The sequence below is a fragment of the Hipposideros armiger genome, unplaced genomic scaffold, assembly GCF_001890085.2.
Source record: "Hipposideros armiger isolate ML-2016 unplaced genomic scaffold, ASM189008v1 scaffold_3, whole genome shotgun sequence".
Lineage (NCBI taxonomy): Eukaryota > Metazoa > Chordata > Mammalia > Chiroptera > Hipposideridae > Hipposideros > Hipposideros armiger.
Window position 1 is genome coordinate 2,777,635 of NW_017731353.1, and position 21,745 is coordinate 2,799,379.

Sequence of the window (21,745 nt, forward strand, 5' to 3'; positions counted from 1 at the left end):
CGCGGCATTAGGAAGGTTGAGAACCGCTGCTTTAGACCCTGTTCTTTCTTCCCAGAGATCTAGCAGTATTGTAAGAACTGACAAGTTCTCATTTATTACAATAGAGGACATGGTGGTAATTCCTGTGTTATCCCCTGAGATCAGTTCACATGACTTGCTGAATGATGCAGCCAGCGTTTCGACTGCTGCATTGCAGCATTTATAACTAGCCTGCATCTTCAGCCTTCTCTAACAGTCTTTGTAAAAACATGACCTTTTCCTTCGGTTACCTTAAAGGGGAAACTGTCCTTAAACATACAAAGAATACATTCAGCTCTTCATTTCCCCTTCTTCGTTCTTCGAGTACATAGACTTGACTGGCAAAATCAGGGCCGATTGGCTGCTTTCAGATAAGCATTCAGTTGAGTGCAGCCCTAGAAAGTGGCTCCTGTGCAGTTTTTAGACAGTTAGTGGACTAGACAGATAGGCTGGTGTGGCTGGAGATTGTTTTTTAGTGGCTCTTTTCCCAAAGCCCTCCTTTCTAGCTCTTCAGAGGTGTTAATCCCATTAAGGCTGGGAACAGCCTGGAACATTCTTTGTGGAGCCTGCCTTATCAGTCAGCTGCATATTTCGGGCAGTCATGGCTGAAAGTGGTGCATACAGGCAAAGTCCAAGGAATCCTGCTTACTGTCTCACAGTTTTGGGTGACAGGTTAGAGCACCTTTGGGTGGCACTAGGTCTTAGCAATATGAAAATTTTTCCTGTGTTTAATATAGTCTATGGAAATGGCCATTTTAGGAGAGAAAAGAAACTGGAACTTGTATAGATAAACTAGAGACAGCTCCATATCATATTAAGGGGGGGGGGACTTTGTTTTGTTTTTTTTTAGCTGAGCCATCCTGCCACCTGTTGGCAGCTCACCTCGGGCTGCGAATCGAACCTGTGACCCTGTTACTCAGAGCTCGCACCTTTGAGTGAGCTCTTAACCAACTGAGCCACTCTGCGGCCCTGGGGGAAACTCTTAAGGGATAATCTTAGGCTCCTGTGAATCATGCAAATGAAAATTCTGAATGCCGAACACAGTGGGAGAGCATTGATGACTTTCAGATGCCCAGCTCCCCAGAGACAGCCAGTTGTGGCTTGGCAGAACTCCCACCTCCTGACGTCAGCTGATCTTCTGCAGGAAAGAAAAGTCCATTATTGCCTGACCAAAGCACTTGGTATAGAATTGACTCGTTCTGCTTCACTGGGGTGACAAAGAGGGCCTTTTAGGTTGGTTAATTTCAGCAGGGCCTCGCTGGACTGTCTCCCTGGATTGGTAGGGCCAGATCAGCAAGGGGGATTCAGACGGGGACGCGCTCAAGTGGAACCTTCGCAGTATTATGTTGGGGATTCTTTTTTTCATCATGAAGAACTGTGTCCCAGTGTGATTGCTTAGAAATTTCTGGAGCAGCTAAAGGATTTTAGAAATGCAGTGAATCCGGTGACATGAGGGGCAGGAGGACAAGCACCATCGGCATTAATCTATAGACTTAGACATCTTGTAGGAACTCATGTGCCGTGTAGTTATTTTCATACATAACTGCACCTCCCTTGGAAAGTTTCTTTACAGGAAAATTTTGTATGTAAACAGATTAGACACAATTTCCTGCCGTTTTGCCATTTTGACTGTTTTCCGAGGGATGAGAACAAAGGAAGTATATAAATTATTCTTAACCCTTCTTGTTTACTAACTGAGGAAGACTCAATCTTTAAAAAACAACAACTAATTTAGACTTTTTAATGATTAATATACCGTCTCCCTTTTTTCCCTCCAAAGTGGGGGATTTATTATAAAAGATAAGACGTAGTGAAAGGAACTAACGAATAACCACATAGGCATCCATAAAGACTATGTCAGCTCCATTCACATTAGGAGTCATTGGCTTGTGCATGCTAGCCTGAGAACCGAGCACCCCAGGTCACTCTACGACTTGCTTAGTAGGTGACCTTGTGTCTGCTGACTACTTAACAGTGAAGTGACAGCAGTTTCTCTATTTCCAAGTTTAGCATGTAATTGACTCTAATATGTGCCGAGTTCTGTGGTCAGAGAAGAAGAGTAAGAGAAGGTCTTTTTTATAGTTCCTGGGAGACTCTAATTCCCTAAGGAACGTCTAAAAATGACAGGGAGAAAACACTAATTACATGGCAGAATGTGATGGTGCTCAAAGAGGAGCACAGGGGGAGTGAGGACTTCTGATTAGGACTCCGAGAAGACAAGGGTCGCTTTAGACTTGGAGGGCTTTGTGTGGTCGGAAACAGTAGAGTTGGGAGAGAGACGAGAGAACGTCCCTGCTGGAGGGATCTTTCTGGGCTGGGAAGTGGCCCCCGCCCAGGACCTTTACTTGGCCTTGGTGAGGGAGTTTGATGTGCGATACAGCTGGAGCAGACAGTGCAGGTGAATGAGAGCAGTCGGGTGTCCAGTCTAGTAAGTGTGGCTGGTGACAGTGGTGATCATTGTCAGAAGCCAGCCTTCCCCAGCGGCGGCTGATTCCCTTCAGGCAGCACTGTAAGCTGGCACTGCCTTGTCATTCAGTATTACCGCAGAAACTCCTCAATGAGCGGACACTTCGTTTTTCAAGGTTACCCTCAGCTTTTGGGGTTAAGGATTCTCCTGAGTCCGTTTTAAGAATAGAAAATACTTTTTTCGAACACAGTTACCCTATTGCTGGAACAAAACGGTGACTTCCTGAACTTGATTTCCCTGTGGTCCCCCCTACCAGAGTGAAAAGAGCAGCTGACTTCTCAGATTATCCTGCCCTGTGGCCAGTCCAAGATTAGTAAGCCAGACTTGTTCCTCAGGGTGACACCTAGTTGTGTAGCTTCAGTCTGTGCAAACTTGGTTGCAATTCTTGTCACGAATCTCACTTTCTTTCACCTGGATAGAATTCCGGCTCGACTCTATGGAAAGTGAAGCTTAGTTGGACTATTGAGTTCTCTCCCCACCTTTTACAAATGAATTCAGGACTGCACATACTCTCCATCATTATTCAAATATTTCTTAATGACTCCTGTGTGCTAGAAATCAGGATCCAAAGATTAGATCCCTTGGTCTAATGACATTGTGGGAAGTATATACAAGCACTTTGTAAATCTGCCGAAAAGCGTGATTAAATCTGAAAAGGAGGAGAGGAGGGAGTATTGAGTACAGCTGGGCATGGAGGCAAGATCCTGCAGCTTATTTATTTCAGCTGGGTATCAAGATATAAATAGGAGTTATCCAGGCAGAGACAGAGAACACTAGGCAAAGGAAGTCTGTGCACATGGCTTGGAGTCTTTAAAGAGAATCATGTGTTTGGGAGGAGAAAGAATATTTCTGTATGCCAAGAGGTGGGGGGCATGGGTGAGAGATGACACCAGTCAGGTGTGCTGGGCCGCATCGGAGGGTCCTGCGAGAAGAGGTGGGTTCTTTGCTCTTTCAGAAAGGAGCCCTAAAGGTTTTAAAGCATGGGTGGGATGTGACAAAGGATGTTTCTTTTTATAGTTAAATAAATCGGACTTTGTGGGAGAAAAACAACACAACAAAATAACTGGTTAATACATGGAGAATAATTTGGAAGAATGGGGTTATGGCTAAAATCGCCTGTGGTCTCTTTCCTAGGAAGCCAGTCTCTTTGTAGAAAGGTGCTCCTCAGAATTGATCAGTGCAGACAATGCTTTCTCACCACCTCTGGGAGCTGCTTTAATCCCTAAAGAGCTAGAAAGGTGGGCCTGGCCCAGTTCTCACCAGTGGTGTATATCTCATAGCTGGACGTGAGGATGGGGAGCATCTTGACCCACTCGCAGGCCTAATACTGAGCCTGCTTATCCTTTCTGAGTGGCTGGGCCAGGCTAATTGGGAAGGCCCTTAAATGTTTCCCGGGTAACACAGCTTTTATGCCTTGTATAAATTACAGAATGAGAGCTGGAGCGACTACAAACTACTCTGGTCTGCTTCTTTACCAAATCTCAGAATCTTCTCTGTAGGACTACTGTAATTTTAAAATTTGAAGGGTCTTGCGACCATCTCATTTTCACCTGCCATTTTTAGTCACTTGGGGAAATTGAGGCATAGAGAGGGAAGGTGGCTCGTGCAAGGTCATGTGTTACAGACAAATTTAGAAGCTCTTTGTCATTAATCTGTACCTGCTTCCTTCTGTGGTCCTTCCTTGGTTAAAGGATGAAATGGCTTATTCCTGATAAGAGCAGGTGGCATATCCTGGGGTCTTTCCTAAGTAGGTCAAGTTTTCTTTTGGACATTAAAATTTGGTGATCTGAGGGTTTAAAGTTGAGGCGCAGATTGAATGTGATGGGGAAGTACCTCCTACCCAGTTAGCTGCATTTGTGGTGAACTTGACATTGATGCTGAGGTTGTATAGCCTCCTTGCTTTCCCAAATAACAGGGAGGTGGAAAGTAGGATAAATCTTTACGCTTTTTTTTGTGTGTGTAAGATACACTGTGATTTTCTTTAAATTGTGCACATTCAGATGAAACTAAGCTTGATTGTTGCCTGGGCTCTCTGGTAGCCTGAAGAAGACTTGTAGAGTTGACTTTTTGGGGTAACTGAGAAATCAGCTACTTTGACTAGGAAAATTCTATTGGTAACTGATATTAAGGATTCAGTTACTTCATAATCATTCCCTTTTCTTCGTTGAATAATAGGCTGAGATCTAGAAAGATAGAAAAGTTGACTTGTGTAAGAGTAGCTTCTATCTAATCTCCACACATAATGAAATGCGCAGACCAGATGAAAGGACTTTGGAATGGATTTCTCAATAATTCCTTGAGTACCAATGTCGGCGTTGCCTTTGAATTCTCAAAACTCTTGTGAACTTGACAGTATAAACCATAATTCTATTCACATTTTCCACTTGGTTTCATTGCCATGTTGGTTAGGCCCTCTGAGGGACCCACGTCAGCAGGTATTGCTAACAAAGCAGTAGGATCCAGCTTTGTTGTTGAATCTTGAGGTCTACCTCCTCGATTCATTTGCTAGGGCTGCCAGGTAATTCTTTCCTTTCTTTCCTGTGTAGAGGCTGATTCCATTAAGTCTGTTTTGGTGTCTGGTGCTGATCTCTGGGCGTTCTGTCTTTTCAGAAAATGGACCCTAGTGGGGTCAAAGTGCTGGAAACAGCGGAGGACATCCAGGAGAGGCGGCAGCAGGTCCTTGATAGATACCACCGCTTCAAGGAGCTCTCCACCCTTCGGCGCCAGAAGCTTGAAGATTCCTATCGATTCCAGTTTTTCCAGAGAGATGCTGAGGAGCTGGAGAAATGGATTCTGGAGAAGCTTCAGATTGCCTCCGATGAGAACTACAAAGACCCAACCAACCTGCAGGTGCGTGTCAGCCCCCCAAGCTTCGTGCCCAAATTCAAGAGCTCAAATGTTTTTGCTAAAAAATTAAGGAGGGGCAGGCTGAGTGGCTCAGTTGGTTAAGAACTCACTCAAGAGTGTGAGCTCTGAGCAAGAGCGGTTCGAGTCCCGGCCCTAGCTGAGCTGCTGCTGAGCTGCCAACAGGTGGCAGGATGGCTGAGCTAAAAACAAAAAAAAAGAAAAATTAAGCAAGGAAAGTCATTTAATTATGACCTTGAGCGACTAGGCAGCAAGAAGAATGTAGGACTAGCTCACTATCCTGCAAAGCCCTGAGTGTATTTATTAGTGAGGGTGAAGGAGGCATCTTGCGGGTTTTAATTTATCTTGTCTGGATGCTTTAAGCTGATGGTTCGCAAACCATTGCCTTGCAACCATTGGAATTATGTTTTTTGAGAAAAGCGTCCTCACAGTGTTATTGCTGGTGAAAAATCATAGTTAGGAGGCTCTTTTAGCAACTCAGTAGTAAGTCTTATCAAACACAAAGCCTTTAAAAATCACTAAGTTATACACAAGACACGTTAATTTTATGGTGTAAATTATACCTCAGCAAAGCTGTTTAAAAAAAAAGATAGAGCCTTTCTTCCCATTGGTTTTTGGTGAAGACTTTTTGGCAAATAGAGCAGTAGTTGGGCCCATGGTTCTTTTACTCTACGTGTCAAAGTCATTTAAGATGAAAAAATGGTGAACACTGGTTTAGGTACCATCCCTGCCTGGCAGCCCCCCTCGCAGCGCAGAACTTGATTAAAAAGAGGTATTGAGAAATAGAATGTACCAAATCAAAGAGTATAGCTTCTAAAGCTAAAAAATGTATTACCGTAATTTTGCCGTGTATAATGTGTACTTTTTTGCCCAAATTTGTGAGGGAAAAATAAGGGTGCGCATTGTACATGGGTAATACTAATTCCGTATCTATATAAATGTTTTTAATTGTTTATGCTTAAGAGTTAAAAACGTAACTCTAGAAATCAATAGCGATATCCATATGCAAAACAGTACTCTGGAATGTGGATGATCAGTTTTGTTGAACTTATGACGAACTTGCAATAATGAGTTCTTGGCCTTCTTTGATGCGTAGATATTGTTTGTAAATTTGTTACCAGTACGTAAAATTTCTTGTACCTTTTATCTGTTCTTGTGTTTTGTAATTATTTGTTACATAAAACTTCATGTACCATAATATGTTAGAAAATAAATGCTAAAATTCTTTTATAATACAAAAAACAAGTTCCTAAATGTGAACAAATAAAAATTTGAATTAAAAAGTTAAAATGAAAAATTTTTTCCCCCGGACAATTTGGGCCAAAAATGTGGGTGCGCATTCATTATACATGGCAAAATACGGTATATCATGAGTGAATGTAGGTGGATTATTCAAGGGTAAACACTACATGCTAAGAAAACTCAGTGTGGTTCTGTTTTTCTAGAAAGGATTGGATGTCCACATAACAGGCTAGTTTCCTGACTGACAGTAACGTTAGGATATTTTGTAGCATTTTGCTGTCTATACAGCTGGTGGTCCTCAATGGCCAAGGTTGTAGGCAGCGGTTCTCAACCTGTGGGTCGCGACCTCTTTGGGGGTCGAACGACCCTTTCACAGGGGTTGCCTAAGACCATCTGAAAACAAAAAGATACTTACATTCCGATTCATAACAGTAGCAAAATTACAGTTATAGAGTAGCAACGAAAATAATTTTATGGTTGGGGTCACCACATGAGGAACTGTATTAAGGGGTTGCGGCATTAGGAAGGTTGAGAACCGCTGTTTTAGAGGGTCAGTATAGATGCAGTGAGAGTAACCGAGTAGGTACGGGGATGGGAGGGATGCTGAGTGCTGTGTCCATAGTCAGAGGGAGTGGGATTCAACAGGGGAGGAAATGAGGGTACAGAATGATGAGTGCTCTTGCATCTGTGACTCACTTCATGGTCCACCAACAGGGCAAGCTTCAGAAGCATCAAGCCTTTGAAGCTGAGGTGCAGGCCAACTCAGGAGCCATTGTTAAGCTGGATGAAACTGGAAACCTGATGATCTCAGAAGGGCATTTTGCATCTGAAACCATAAGGGTGAGTAAGAGGAGTGCCTCTGGTAAGGCTGGATGGCCTTCATCTGGTTGGTAGAGAAATGTGGATTAATGCTAACATGCAAATGTGGGTTCCTAAAAAGACTCCTAGCTTTTGAAAAGAATTTATGAAGTTGCCTAAAGGAGCTACCCACTTCCTGCCTTTGTAATATGATGGCTCAGTATGAATATAAACAAGCTTTTGTATGCAGGAAATTAATATTCTTCTTGAAGAACAAATTACAGTGTGATTATACTTTAAAGAAGTTTGCGTAAATTAAACTCGGCACATTTACAGATGGTAATTAGAGGGGAGGGCATATTAGTGAAGCTGGTGAATTGAGGGATTAGGACACAAAGAAGGTTCTCTGTTGGAAAACTTGCTCTCTGGATCTGGTGGCTTGCCCTGGGAGGGGCTTTACCGAGCTCTAGTCAGCAAGCCCCTTAAAGGTCCCACTGGAAGGGATGACCTGGGGCATCTGTTGGTCAATGACCAAGTGAAAGGACCCACTTCAAAGCAGGAGTCCTCATGCTCTTTGGTCTGGCTCATTTTGGTGCCGGGTCATTGGAGTCGGGGCAATCATGGATTTTTCTCTTTAACAAGCCTCTTTAGGATGAGGTTTGCACACTTAGCTTGATTTGCTTCATATCTGTCTTCATGTTTTGTTCTTTGTTACCCAAAGTCTCATTCCACTGTGGGACCAGCCTTTCCAGTCCTTTACCTGTCAAGGCATTCCTGAAGATTGAGATGAAAGTGACAGTCTTAGCCAGGCCCCAGCTAGGACTGTTTCACCCCACAATGTGGAGGTTTTGTTCCCTCAGGTGCTGGTCTGGTGGTTTTCAACAACAAATACTGGTTGTCTGTCCTGCTGATACACTCTGCAGTCTCATATCAGAGACTTGTAATTATCCCTAAGCTTATTATTAACTAGTACTAGTCATGATTAGCAATAGGAAATAAAAGTAAATTTTAAATGCCATATGACCAACTGTTGAATTACATTTAACCTGTTGGGTGTAATATGTGTCTCTGCAATTAAATACAAATATTTATCTGCCGTTTTCTTACTACTTTGTATTACAGACTATAGTAAATAAAATCAGCATGCCTTATTATTTCCTTGATAGAAGTCGTTTTCCCGGAGTGAATGGGGCTGCTCTGTAGTAGTGTAACAGGTAACAGGAGGAGAGCATGAGAAATAGATCAAGTGTTTGGCTTCAGTAGTTCACCTGGGAAAGGGGGAGACCCAAAGCTCACTTCATACAGGTCTGTTAGCAAATACCTTCTTCCTGTTTAGAGATCTAATTAGAGGGACATCTAAAACTTTGATTAGCTACTATTTATGGAGTAGCTATTTATGTGCAAAGAATACCTTGCTGGGAATTTCGCATACATTATCTGTAATCTTCACAATAAGCTTGCAAGGCAGCCATTATCCCCATAGTAAAGCCGGGTAGAACAAGCACAGAGAAACTGGAGTAACTTGCCCACATTCATACAGCTAATAGGGAACAGAACTGGAATTTCAGTCCACTCTTCTCTCACCACAAGTATTTGCTTTATTTTTCCAGCCTGTATTTCATTTCTGTTGATCAGTTGATCCCTTTCTCCAGTTCCCCATCTGCCACCTGGCTGTACCACTACAGAGCAGCCCCACTTGCTCTGGAAACACAGCTTCTATCGGCACTTCCCTGGGAGCTCCAGCTGCCCGCTTATGCCCCTGTTGAGAAATCCACCTGAGTCACACAGCCAGGGTTTCTCCTCCACCCTGTCAGCTCCGGTGTGTTTCTTACGTGCCCCAGCCTCTCTGCCCACTCACAGTCTCAAACAATAGAAAGCTTGTGAAGCTGGACTCCACATAGACCAGACATCCCAGGAATGGGAAAGTGTTCATTGCTGGAACAGGCCTGGCCCTGGTTCTTCACTGAGGGTGTGGAGATGAAATTGGTGAGAAATTGACAGTCAACCTGAGGATGAGGGGTTTTTTAGTCTTCTGTGGACTTATTTTTAATTTGGGCAAAGGGCTCTCATTTCGTTATTTCATGCACATGGTTCCCATGGTGATTCTGGTTTGGTCATTATCTGGCCCCAACTCAGTGACTTAGTTTGGCAGGCAGGGTTAACATGGAGGAGGTGGGTGGGTGGGGTGCAGAGACTGTCTGTGTCCTGGATAACCTGTCTGTCACTGGTTTAGACTTTCACACCGTACCGGACGGCGTGGCGCCCCATAGTCACCGCCACCCACATCGGGTCCCACATTCGAGTAGGTGGAGTATTGAGTTGCTGTGGGTTGCCTTTCCCCTTTGCCTTGGAATGCCTTTACTTCCTTCCCAATGGTGGGCTCCAGTTTTAACCATCAGTGGCGGAAGTGATTGTAGTGGTGGAAGTGATTGTAGTGGTGGAAGTGAGTTGTGTGAGCTTTATTTTTCTCCCACTGCTTTCTCCTTTCATCCAGCTCGTTTCTAAGAGAATCCACCCATGTTGACTAGCCCATGGCTTGCACATTTTTAGTTTGCTGAGAGTGACATCTCAACGATGGGTGGATCCCAGACTTCTCTTCTCTTAGCATTTCAATCTTTTGTGTTTGTTTTACTTGTGTCTGTCAGAGTTACACAGAAACTCCCAGTATCTTGGGTAGGCATAATCACTGCATTGAGATTGGACTAGAATACGAGAGCGCATCACCTAAGCTTGAATTGATGATCAGTTTCCCCCTGTTCTTGACAAGTCCTTACCAGGACTGTGCTATGAGAACCCAAAGATGCTGGGAACGTGAACATGTTTGGGCCTGTGGCTGCCACTTGGGTGAAGCTTGAAATAAACCTAACCTGAGATTACCATCAACTCTTTTCATAGAAGCTCCAAAACTTTTTCTGCCAAGAATCATTTTTGATAGCTGTTTACGTTTCAGAACCCCAGCTTTTCTACTTTTATACTCAGGTTGTCCTGTTTACTTCTGCCTTTTCACATTTCTTTACATTTCTGGTGTCTACAGGACCTCTTGTTTTGTTTCTTTCCCTTCACCTCCATGAATTCAGCATTACCCTTTAGTAATTCCTACTGGAGTTCCACATTAATTCCTCATATTCCTTCCCCAATAATCTTCTGACCTAGGAACCCCACTTTAATAATTTAACAATAAATACCAACTAGTAACATTAACTACTTACAAATAATATAAAATCAGTAATTGATCTTTAATAATAATTCATTCCCTGAAGTAACTAGAATAAATCTACCTATGAAAAGTCAGTTATTTTGTATTTATTCTCAGACCTACCAAACCACCATGAAGTGTACTCTTGTTCCTGTTCTCACTTAAGTTTCCGATTTCCTCTGAGTTTAGGGGTTCTCTTTTTTAAAGTCTTGTTCAGAGCTCCATGAGGTTTCTGACTCGTCGGAAGTCTCCGAAAGAGCCAGATCCCATAGAAACGGCTGTAACACGTAGGGTTGACTGTTCACCTCCAGACTCGTTTGCTGGAGCTGCACCGCCAGTGGGAATTACTTTTGGAGAAGATGCGGGAGAAGGGAGTCAAACTGCTACAGGCCCAGAAGCTGGTGCAGTACTTACGCGAATGTGAGGACGTGATGGACTGGATCAATGACAAGGTATGTTTTGCGAAGGGAGGTTTGCTAGGTAAGACTCCGGGAAGAAATGGGGGAGGTCCCCCATCTGCATTCGAGAGCCCGTGTTCACAGGCGTGGCAGTGAGACTGCTGTGTCTTCAGCTGCGCTCTGGTGCATTCTGTCTGTAACTCTGACACTTGGCATCTCTGAGACCGAAATGCCATCAGCTCAACCTTTTTTAACTAGGAGAGGAACTAAAATCCCAAGCCACACAGAAAACCGCATCCACTGAAGCTGACACACGCGGCCCATCCCAGCATGCCTATTTCATGCTGAGTTCTGGGGGCCCATTGTTAACAAGTGTTGGTCAGTGACTCCGGCTCTGTTATGGTCCCTGAATAGGAAGCAATCGTGACTTCTGAGGAGCTGGGCCAGGACCTGGAGCACGTGGAGGTTTTACAGAAGAAATTTGAAGAGTTTCAAACAGATATGGCTGCCCATGAAGAAAGAGTTAATGAAGTGAACCAGTTTGCTGCCAAACTCATTCAGGTAAATAGCAAAATGCTTTGTGCTTCTCACAACAGCATTGTATTTACTGTCCAGTGTTTTCAGAAGAATATTTTGATGATCGGTTCCCTAATTCCTGAGTGAGGAAGTCGTGGCAAGCATTTCTAAGAGTTTTAAAGTTCAGAGCTAAGCAAGGCAGCAACACTGATTATTCCTAAATTAGAAAGTGCTTTTTAAACCTGTGGTCAACGGCAGGAAGGGCAGAGTTCATTTGATCTGTTTCCTCCACCCACTTTCAAGTAGGGCTCGGTACAGCTTTTATTGGCTGCTGGAGCTGGGTGTCGGGATTTCTCAGATGAGGGTGTGGTGGTGAATGCTTCTGAGGGTTGGCAGGCGTCCACTGAGGCCTGATTGCTCTTCCTGGGCTCTCCATTGAGCTGTGGAGCCATTCAGAGGGGAGTGACGCAGCCCTTCCCCATTGCCTACATGTGCAGTGCTGTAAGCTGCTTCCTTATCCTCACCTTCCACTGCAGGGGTCAGAGTGCTCCAAAGACATCAAGTAGGAGGAACTATAGACAGTTGTTGCTTTTAGGGAAATTTGACTTGGGGGGTACAGATTGGAAATGTATGGATTTGCGTCAGGCCTGCTACTTGCTCCCTTCCTGATTAGTCATGAAGCGAAGGAAGAACCAGTGTCCCTCAGAAACACGTCACCCTTCCAGGGCCAGAGGTGCTACCCTGAATCCTGGGCCAGCCCACCGTGTGCTGAGAGCAACAGGCCGAGCCCAGGGTCTCACAACTGGACACCAGAACCGTGACGTGCTCCATCCACCTTATTACTTGACCCATTACATTTATTAAAACAAAACAAAAATGTGGTTGGTGGTGGGTCAGGAATAAACCCTGAGAACCATGTTTATGTGCAGTAATGTGAATGGTTTTGTGAATTTGAAATACCAAGTTTTCAAGCCTCTGGGGCAGAGGTGGGCACACTGATGAAGCGGCTACAAAGTGGCAGCTGAAGTGTTTGTCAACACACAGGTTTGCGGCTGGTGCACACACTACTCCATACACTCACCACCCATCTCTAAGGGACAGATAATGGCTCACCCCTCCCATATAAGAGGAAATAAGGGCTCTTTCTGAATGAGCTTCATTTGGTCTACCCAGAAAAACACTGCTTCTTTCGAATGATGGGAGGTTTGCTGAAGTGGCTCCTTTGGGGAGCCAGCCCCCGGTGACCAGTTGGAGGAGCCAGGGATAGTGGGCCAGGGCCAGTCTCATACTCTCCTGTGCAGGAGCAGCACCCTGAGGAGGAGCTAATCAAGACCAAGCAGGACGAGGTGAACGCAGCCTGGCAGCGGCTGAAGGGACTGGCTCTTCAGCGACAGGGGAAGCTCTTTGGGGCAGCTGAGGTTCAGCGCTTTAACAGGTACCAGACCCGGCGGGGGCTCCTGGGAATGGGCCGCTACCGAGAGTGGTCAAGTGTATGGCCTGTGCTCATCAGTGTCTGGAGCTGACTGGGCCTTGGCCCAGTGTGCAGCTCCCAGTTTTAGACGGCCGTCCTAACTCTGGGTTAACTGGAGCTTTTATTCTATAGGGATGTGGACGAGACCATCAGCTGGATTAAGGAAAAGGAGCAGTTAATGGCCTCTGACGATTTTGGCCGGGACCTGGCCAGTGTTCAGGCTCTGCTTCGGAAGCACGAGGGTTTGGAGAGAGATCTGGCTGCATTAGAGGACAAGGTGGGTTTTGAAAGCAGCTGATTCTATAAATCGGTTACCAAGGATCAGGAGAGTGGTTCTGACAGTGTGGGTTTCTAGGTCAAAGCCCTGTGTGCCGAGGCTGACCGCCTGCAGCAGTCACACCCTCTGAGTGCCACTCAGATTCAAGTGAAGCGAGAGGAGCTGATTACAAACTGGGAGCAGATCCGCACTCTGGCAGCGGAGAGACACGCACGCCTCAATGACTCATACAGGTAGGAATAACCTTCCGGTGCTGAGCATCCCGTGTCGCTGGGCTTCTTAGAGAAGAGAGGAAGGCAGGTGAAGGGTCAGTCCTATATGCTGAGAGCTGCTGGATACCCTGCCAGGTTTCCTCTACCCAGAAAATGCAGATGACTTTTTCCTACCTTTGTTGTATGGGTTTGGAGACTGACACTTTCATAGTGTGCATGTGTATACACACATAGTATTTATAACTTCATAAATATCTTTCTTTCATCCTATACCACTGTGTTACGACCAATAGTCCTTAGTGGTGTGAGCATCATGTGAAATATCCTGTTAAAACTGAGTGACTCAGGGTTGGAAAGGGAAAGGATGCCTTACTAACTATGGGTTGAACTTGGAAATGACAAGGAAGTTGAAAGTGAGGGACAAGACTGGGGAATGATAGTGATGGACAGAACCTAAGTTTTAAAAGACTGACTTCAGTCTTCTCTTGCTTTCCTTTGGATAGAAGGAGTCCACAGAGTTTGTGTGGTTTGTTCGACTTTTGAGTACACAGAATTTGAAGCTTTAGGGAGGCATTTTCCATCCGGGGACTCCACTGGAAACAGCTAATGCCTTCTCCGCTTTTCCGTAGGCTTCAGCGCTTCCTCGCCGACTTCCGTGACCTCACCAGCTGGGTGACTGAGATGAAAGCCCTCATCAATGCAGACGAGCTTGCCAGTGACGTGGCCGGTGCGGAAGCCCTTCTGGACAGGCATCAGGAGCACAAGGTGATGTGTCAAAATCTAGTAGTAAAGATGTGAGCATGTAAGGCAACAGGGGAGCACTTGTAGTCGGAGTGGTTGAAACTGTTCAGGGGTAGTTCCCACACCAGGTACCAAAATCATAGTAAACAGATCTATTTGGCGCAAGGAAGACAGACCAATGGGACGGAGGACAGAGCGCTCAGACCCTGTGATTGTATGGAAACTTCACAGAGTTTGACGGGTGCCATGAAAAGCCAGTAGGAAACAGACTTCTAAGTGCTGCTCGTGTTTGACGGCCTCGACTGGTTTTAGGAAACCTGGCCTTATCTTTCATTCTCTTCTTCATTCTAGATGAGATATTCTGACTTATAACAATTATTTGAAATTCAACAACTTATTTTTCTTTTACACGATCTGGGCATAAATTGTGCCTTTTCCCCCTTAGGGTGAAATTGATGCCCATGAAGATAGCTTTAAGTCTGCAGATGAATCTGGACAGGCCCTGCTTACTGCTGGTCATTACGCCTCAGATGAAGTGAGGGAGAAGGTAAGCGAGGAGCAAAGAGCCTTTTACTAAATGTCTCTGAAAACTGTTATCCATCCTTAAATGTCCCGACATTGCATTCGCCGTGAGGTAGGATAAAAATTAGGGATCCTCCCAGAAATGAAGGAGTAGCTTCTACAGAGTATGTACACTATGGCTACCTAATGCATTTCCTGCGTAAAGGAGATGGCAGAAAGTGAGTCCTGCATTAGTAGTTGGAGCCAAGAGGAAACAAATTTTTATCAAATTAATGTGTATATAATTTTCAAAGCATCTTTGAGTATAAAGTTGCTTGAGGAACATTAGATAAGGGTATATTTTGAAATTATATAGACTAAAAGGAGATATTTCATGACTGTGTCGTCATTAACTTTGGAACCTACAAATTGTGCCTGGGGCATTCATGAATTATTTCACATATTTTATGGAGTCCCCAATCAATGCACATTTCTCCATTCAGAGTTCCTACGCCATGTATACGGCCTCACTTTTAGAAGACCATTTTCTTCTGCCTAGGAGTTTCCTTAGCATTTTTACCTGAAATCGTTTGTGATAAGGTGGCAATAAATTAATTCTAGATTGATTAGAACAGGGCCGACCCTCTGTATTCAGCCTGAACATACAAGCTGCTCAGGACTCGTGAGATTTCTCCTGACTTGGGTGACGTGTACAAGTGGAGGCGATTCTCCCCCTTTTGGGTATCAGAAGAGAGGCCTGGAGATTAGCACACGGGTTCAAAATTCTGGGGCAGCCTTTAGACTGGAGAGCACCTGGAGGGGCCTCAGGACTGACATTTCCGCCTGCCTTCTGTTTCCTCTCCCTCCAAGCTGACGGTTCTGTCTGAGGAACGAGCCGCCCTCCTAGAGCTGTGGGAGCTGCGCAGGCAGCAGTACGAGCAGTGCATGGACCTGCAGCTCTTCTACCGCGACACCGAGCAGGTGGACAACTGGATGAGCAAACAAGAGGTAGGTAACTTGTGAGCAGAAATCTAGCCAACTGGGTGAGCAAAACAACTTTGTTTCTGTTTCATCTGTTTCTCAGCTGGCTTATTGGGGGTAGAAATCATTGCCATCTCAGTTCTGAATCCAGCAAGGAGGGGAAGCCGGGCCAGCCTCTGTCCCCTCTGCCAGTGCTTCTCCCCGCTGCTGAGATCGCAAGGCCCTCAGAAAAGGCCCCAGTTTCACATGAGTGCGATGGTGTAAAGTTGTTTTTTATTAAAGAGATACTTTTCCTTAAAACTTTGCATTACGCATAATCCTAAATCTAATAGAAGTAACAAAAGCTGTTTGAAAAAGTGTCAGTAAATGTGGAACAAGGATTTCATACTATTGTTGGAACAGTTTTAAGTGAATCAGAAAGGGCTCTAGGCTTTCCACAAGAGATCTTAGAAGTTTAATAGTCAAAGAATCTCTTTCCTTTTTGTATTTTGGCCGAAATATCCTTTGCTTTCCAGCCTTAAGAGATCAAAGGAGAAAAAAAAGACGAAAGGAAGAGGATGTCATTCTGAACACTTTATTTCCTTTTGTCAGGCTTTCCTGTTGAACGAAGACTTGGGAGATTCCTTAGATAGCGTGGAAGCGCTTCTCAAGAAGCACGAGGACTTTGAGAAATCCCTCAGCGCCCAGGAGGAAAAGATCACAGTAAGAACCCTTCTTGTCATCGGTGCCTTCAGGCGCTCCTCAGACAGCCAGAAGTCTCTTTTTTTTCCTGAAAGTTTTCTGAACAGATTTGGTGAGGGATCTGTGTGAAAGGTAGTCCTGTGGCTGCCTAAAGTCTTTGGCAGTGATGCTGCCATCATGGAGGAGACAACACAACTATAGAATGAAAGCATTTTCCTAATGTAAACCTCCAAATTGAGATTTACTAACAGTAGTTAAGAATCAATATAAGGGGGAAAAAGAATTACTGTAGTGTCTTTGCCGTTGGAAACAGATCTTTTTTTTTTTAAGATTTTTATTGGGGAATTGGGGGGATGGGAACAGTGCTGGGGAATTGGGGAAAGGGGAACAGACAAGTTGCTGTCGTTTTGTTCTTCAATCTAGTTGTGGAGGATGTTGCTTCACCTGCCCAAGTTGGCACCATCATTGCATTGCTCTCTTCCCGGGCGAGGCAGATCAGTCGCCGGCTTCTGGACGGCCGCTCACTGCGGCTGCTGGCCACACACGGTAGCCCATGGCAATCCACTGCCACAGGGACTGCAGCCCACGCCGTCGCCGGCGACTCATGGCAGCCCAGCTCCAGGTTGAGCTGTTGTTCAGCATCTTAGCTGTGGAGGGCAGTGTCACTGGCCCTCATATGTGGGATCCGAACCGGGGCCCTCTGGCATCCCAAGCGAGTTCTTAACCATCGCGCCACTCGGCCGGCCCTGGAAACAGATCTTAGCTGTAGGCCTTGGAAGGCCCTTCACCTGTTCATGCCGCAGCTAACGTCTCCTGCAGTCTGGATTGGAGCCAGCATAACATTCCTACCTCTGACCAGTCACATCAAGCACCAGTTCAGAAGTTCGGGGATAAATGTCTTAGCAAGCCTTAGAGTGAAAGCCTTGAACTATGTTAAAGCATAGAGTGTCTTGTGACCTGGTCAGCAGTGACTTTTCCCTGGGGGCCAGCTGTGAAATAGTCTGCTTACAGTGATGGACCCTTCTTCCTTCCTAGGCCCTAGATGAATTTGCAACCAAGCTAATTCAAAACAACCACTACGCCATGGAAGACGTGGCTACTCGCCGAGATGCTGTAAGTGCCTGGGTTCTTTCTGTGCCTTCCTTCTGTGCGTGGGTGTCCGTTCTGAGACATGTTGCGATGTAGCCTCTTGGGCTGGAAATCTTTGGGGGAGTAAGGACTGGAGGCTTACGTGGATCCTTGGCTTCCAGCTGCTGAGCCGCCGCAATGCCCTTCATGAGAGAGCCATGTATCGCCGGGCCCAGCTGGCCGATTCCTTCCACTTGCAACAGTTTTTCCGTGATTCCGATGAGCTCAAGAGTTGGGTCAACGAGAAGATGAAAACTGCCACAGATGAAGCTTATAAAGTAAAGTACTGTTAGCATTGCCATGGCGCACTGGGTTAGTGAGCTAAACACAGCTCCACAAATGTAGCTAAAGAAAGAAATGGGGAATTCCAAAACTCCCACTGTTTTAACGTAAGCTGACCATTGTGTACACCCATTCATAAAGAGGAGTATGGAATCAATGGGAGGTTACATACTCAGGTTCAAGATAGAACCGCCTTCTCCCTTTTATTGGCAGGACCCATCCAATCTACAGGGTAAAGTCCAGAAGCATCAGGCTTTTGAGGCTGAGCTCTCGGCAAACCAGAGCCGCATTGATGCCCTGGAGAAAGCTGGGCAGAAGCTGATTGACGTCAATCACTACGCCAAGGAGGAAGTGGCGGCTCGCATGAATGAGGTCATCAGTTTGTGGAAGAAGCTACTGGAGGCCACTGAACTGAAAGGTGAGAGAAAATGCTTCACTGGATTGTGATAGGAACGTTGAGGGAGTTAACTCCTTCCTGGTTAAGTGTCTTAGGGACATATGCCACCTAGGAGGGTGAGGTGGATGGCCTTGGGCATTCGGGCTCATTTCTGTGTAGGACTTGGGTTCTTGGCGCTTTGCTAATTTGGTAAAGGTGGGTGAGCATGCTGGTTGGTGGGGGAGCCTGAGTGGGAAGGGGATGACGTGGCCATTGGGCCCTGACTGAATTGGGCCTCATTGCTAAAAATCGGCTATGAGCTAAGGGCATTTACCAATCCTCAGTTCTTAATAATTCTCAAGGGCCCTGATTGGGGGTTAGAATGCTTTTTAAACAACTTCTAAGTCAGCATCTAGAAGGTAGAGCAGAGGTTGCGATTTATTTTCTTGACCTTTGTGTTAGAGGTGAAGCAGGAGCTACAACCCAGACCCATAGTCCTTCACTAAGATACCACCGCGCATGAGCGGGATTGGTGGGAGGAGATAGCAAACAGAAAATCTGCCGTGCCTCTCTGACTAGGAATAAAGCTCCGTGAGGCTAACCAGCAGCAGCAGTTCAATCGCAACGTAGAGGATATTGAGCTGTGGCTGTATGAAGTGGAGGGTCACCTGGCTTCGGATGATTACGGCAAGGATCTCACCAGTGTGCAGAACCTGCAGAAGAAACACGCCCTACTGGAGGCTGACGTGGCTGCCCACCAGGTAGGGGGAGCCGGGCACCGCTGGGCCAGTGTGCAGAAACCATTGCCGTGCATTCGGCAAGTAATTCGAGAGCAGACTGGTCTGGGGAAGGGTGAGATGTGTTGATTTTCTTAGCCAGCCCCCTGTGCTGCATACGATGCTGCTCCAGTTCCGCTGTCTCCTCCCAGAGCTTTCTGAGAGAGCAGCCTGAGGGAAAGGGATGGCAAAAGGAATATCCTCCGGGTGGGAAAAGAACCATGTTAATTTTTCCTCCTCTGTGATCAAACCACACCTGAAGTAGTAAAGTCAGCCTGGGAGTGTCCAGGACGGAGTTGCCCAGCCCTGGTCCAGGCTTTCAGGACTGTCTCCTCCCATTCCCAGGATCGAATTGATGGCATCACCATCCAGGCCCGCCAGTTCCAGGATGCTGGCCATTTTGATGCCGAAAACATCAAGAAGAAGCAGGAAGCCCTCGTGGCTCGCTACGAAGCCCTCAAGGAGCCCATGGTCGCCCGGAAGCAGAAGCTGGCCGATTCCCTGCGTTTGCAGCAGCTCTTCCGTGATGTTGAGGATGAGGAGACGTGGATTCGAGAGAAGGAGCCCATTGCTGCATCCACCAACAGAGGTCAGTGTGCCTCCACCAGAGGTGTCAGGTTGGGAAAGGGCTCTACACTTACAGCCTAAAGGGACTGCATGTCTGAATGAGCCGGGTCAAGTTTAAGTTAAACTGGAACCATGGTGGAAACTGGGAGTGACAGCGCTGGCTTTTCTCTTGATGGCTGGGATGACATGGGAGTGGTTTCTTCTGCTTTCAGGCAAAGATTTGATTGGAGTCCAGAACCTGCTAAAGAAGCACCAAGCCCTGCAGGCAGAAATTGCGGGGCATGAACCCCGCATCAAAGCAGTCACTCAGAAGGGGAACGCCATGGTGGAGGAAGGTGAGTGTTTACCATCCGGAAAAGTGGCTTTGCTTTTGTTCTTCCTGTCTCCCTCCTTTGAAGGTTAAGTGTGTGGACTTGAGTCAGACTGGACTATAAGGTTGAAGACCACCCTGTTCTCATGACCTTGACTAGACCTTAACCTCTCTGAGCCAGGATTTTTTACCTATGAAATGGGGATAACAGCACCCGATGATGTACATCTCGGTGACGGATAACTGTGGGGGTGCTGCCATTTTTATTACGTCTGCATGATAACATCACCAATGCCAACTTGAGATACCTGATTCTTACAGTCGAGATAGAGCTCATGGTTTAAGGAGGCAAAAAGTGAGCAAACCTGTTAGGGGCTGGAACCTGAGCCTGTCATACAGTTTGGATACGTGAAGGGGCCTGGTCACCAGGCTGTAGTAATGAAAGTGGCGCACAGAAGACTTTTTTTGTCCTCCTGCAGCATGTCAATGTGCTTTTCCCTGCCTCCTCTCAGGCCATTTTGCTGCGGAGGACGTGAAGGCCAAGCTCAGTGAGCTGAACCAGAAGTGGGAGTCGCTCAAAACCAAAGCCTCCCAGCGGCGCCAGGACCTGGAGGACTCGCTGCAGGCCCAGCAGTACTTTGCCGACGCCAATGAGGCTGAGTCCTGGATGCGGGAGAAGGAGCCCATCGTGGCCAGCACGGACTACGGGAAGGACGAGGACTCCGCCGAGGTGACTGAGCTCGGGGCGTGTCACGCTTGCTGGGGAGCCTGCCCAGGGCTCGGGCTGGGAGGCCAGTTAGGAAAGTGACCAGGTGTGGAAGGTGCAGCATCAGGATTGGTTGTTTATGAAGGGGTTGTAGAGTCTTTTTTTACTTATTGTGGAGATTCTGTCATACCAGAAGGAAAGAGATGACTGCCTGCCACCTACTCTCAGCCATAAACATTTGCTGCTCTTGTTTCTTCTCTTCCATCCACCGTATGCACACACGTCAACAACAGTTTTTGGCTGGTCATCTGTTTTTTCACTGAAACTCTTAAATTTTATTTGCAAAGGTCGAGGTGTCTCCCTGTGCCTGTCTGTTTTCTTGCCAGTCTTAACAAAAACCAGAATGAATTGGGTGTTGACATGAACTATATTTGATTCTCCCAAGAGGTGGGAGAACAGAAAAGCTTTGAAAATGGTAGTGGAGAAAGCAGCCCCAAATGCAGCGAGGAAAGGGCATATCCCCCGGAAGGGTGATGTACGTGGCCAGCGTCGACTTATCAGGAGTTGATTTCTTAAAATGGGTGGTAGGTTCACTGATGAGTCGATGCTTTTCAATTTCCTGTTTTATTTCTAAACTTTTTGGGACTCACGCTGAGGCAAGGCAGATCAGTTGCCGGCTTCTGGACGGCCGTTCACAGCGGCTGAAGCCGCTCAGGCTGGCTGCTGGCTACACATGGGAACCCATGGGAACCCACCTGCCGCCACAGGCGACTCATGGCAGCCCAGCTCTCGATGCTTTTCTTTATGTCTCCAAATGTAGTTCAAGTGTTGCATAATTGTGTACAGGGAGGGTGAAAGATCATGTAAGTCTCAATTAGTACTTCCTCCAAATTGAGTGTTTATTGAAAAGGGGGAGAGAAAGTGTAGCGTGGCGGGGCCAGTGATCAAATCATCAAGATTTAAGTGATGGGTGGCACATTGGTGAGGTGCCTGGGGACAGAGGCTTTGGCTCCTTGCACTGGATCACTGTGTGGTTTTGGTTTCAGGCTCTTCTCAAGAAACATGAAGCTTTGATGTCGGATCTCAGTGCCTACGGCAGCAGCATTCAGGCTCTGCGGGAGCAAGCTCAGTCCTGCCGGGTGAGTGTGGCTTCACTAATCAGCAGTTTGAGTTATAGGGGGAGGCAGCGGCAGGACCCAGAGCCTGCCAGCAGGTGTCATTGCTGCGGGCAACATT

At 46.3% G+C, this 21,745-nt stretch overlaps 1 protein-coding gene across 13 annotated transcripts in view; it reads left to right on the forward strand.

Annotated features, from left to right (window-relative positions):
* Positions 1-21,745, forward strand: part of SPTAN1 (spectrin alpha, non-erythrocytic 1) — a 59,008-nt gene that overhangs the window by 5,068 nt on the left and 32,195 nt on the right. For all 13 annotated transcript variants that reach the window (XM_019637554.1, XM_019637548.1, XM_019637568.1 and 10 more), the window contains 19 exons: positions 5,096-5,335; positions 7,307-7,432; positions 10,898-11,038; positions 11,399-11,545; positions 12,802-12,935; positions 13,104-13,248; positions 13,327-13,481; positions 14,090-14,225; positions 14,647-14,748; positions 15,573-15,710; positions 16,275-16,385; positions 17,400-17,477; positions 17,615-17,770; positions 17,988-18,192; positions 18,730-18,911; positions 19,272-19,515; positions 19,706-19,828; positions 20,316-20,533; positions 21,556-21,648. In XM_019637554.1, coding sequence (XP_019493099.1) covers positions 5,096-5,335; positions 7,307-7,432; positions 10,898-11,038; positions 11,399-11,545; positions 12,802-12,935; positions 13,104-13,248; positions 13,327-13,481; positions 14,090-14,225; positions 14,647-14,748; positions 15,573-15,710; positions 16,275-16,385; positions 17,400-17,477; positions 17,615-17,770; positions 17,988-18,192; positions 18,730-18,911; positions 19,272-19,515; positions 19,706-19,828; positions 20,316-20,533; positions 21,556-21,648 — 2,874 coding nt within the window. The remainder of the gene's footprint in view (positions 1-5,095; positions 5,336-7,306; positions 7,433-10,897; positions 11,039-11,398; positions 11,546-12,801; positions 12,936-13,103; positions 13,249-13,326; positions 13,482-14,089; positions 14,226-14,646; positions 14,749-15,572; positions 15,711-16,274; positions 16,386-17,399; positions 17,478-17,614; positions 17,771-17,987; positions 18,193-18,729; positions 18,912-19,271; positions 19,516-19,705; positions 19,829-20,315; positions 20,534-21,555; positions 21,649-21,745) is intronic.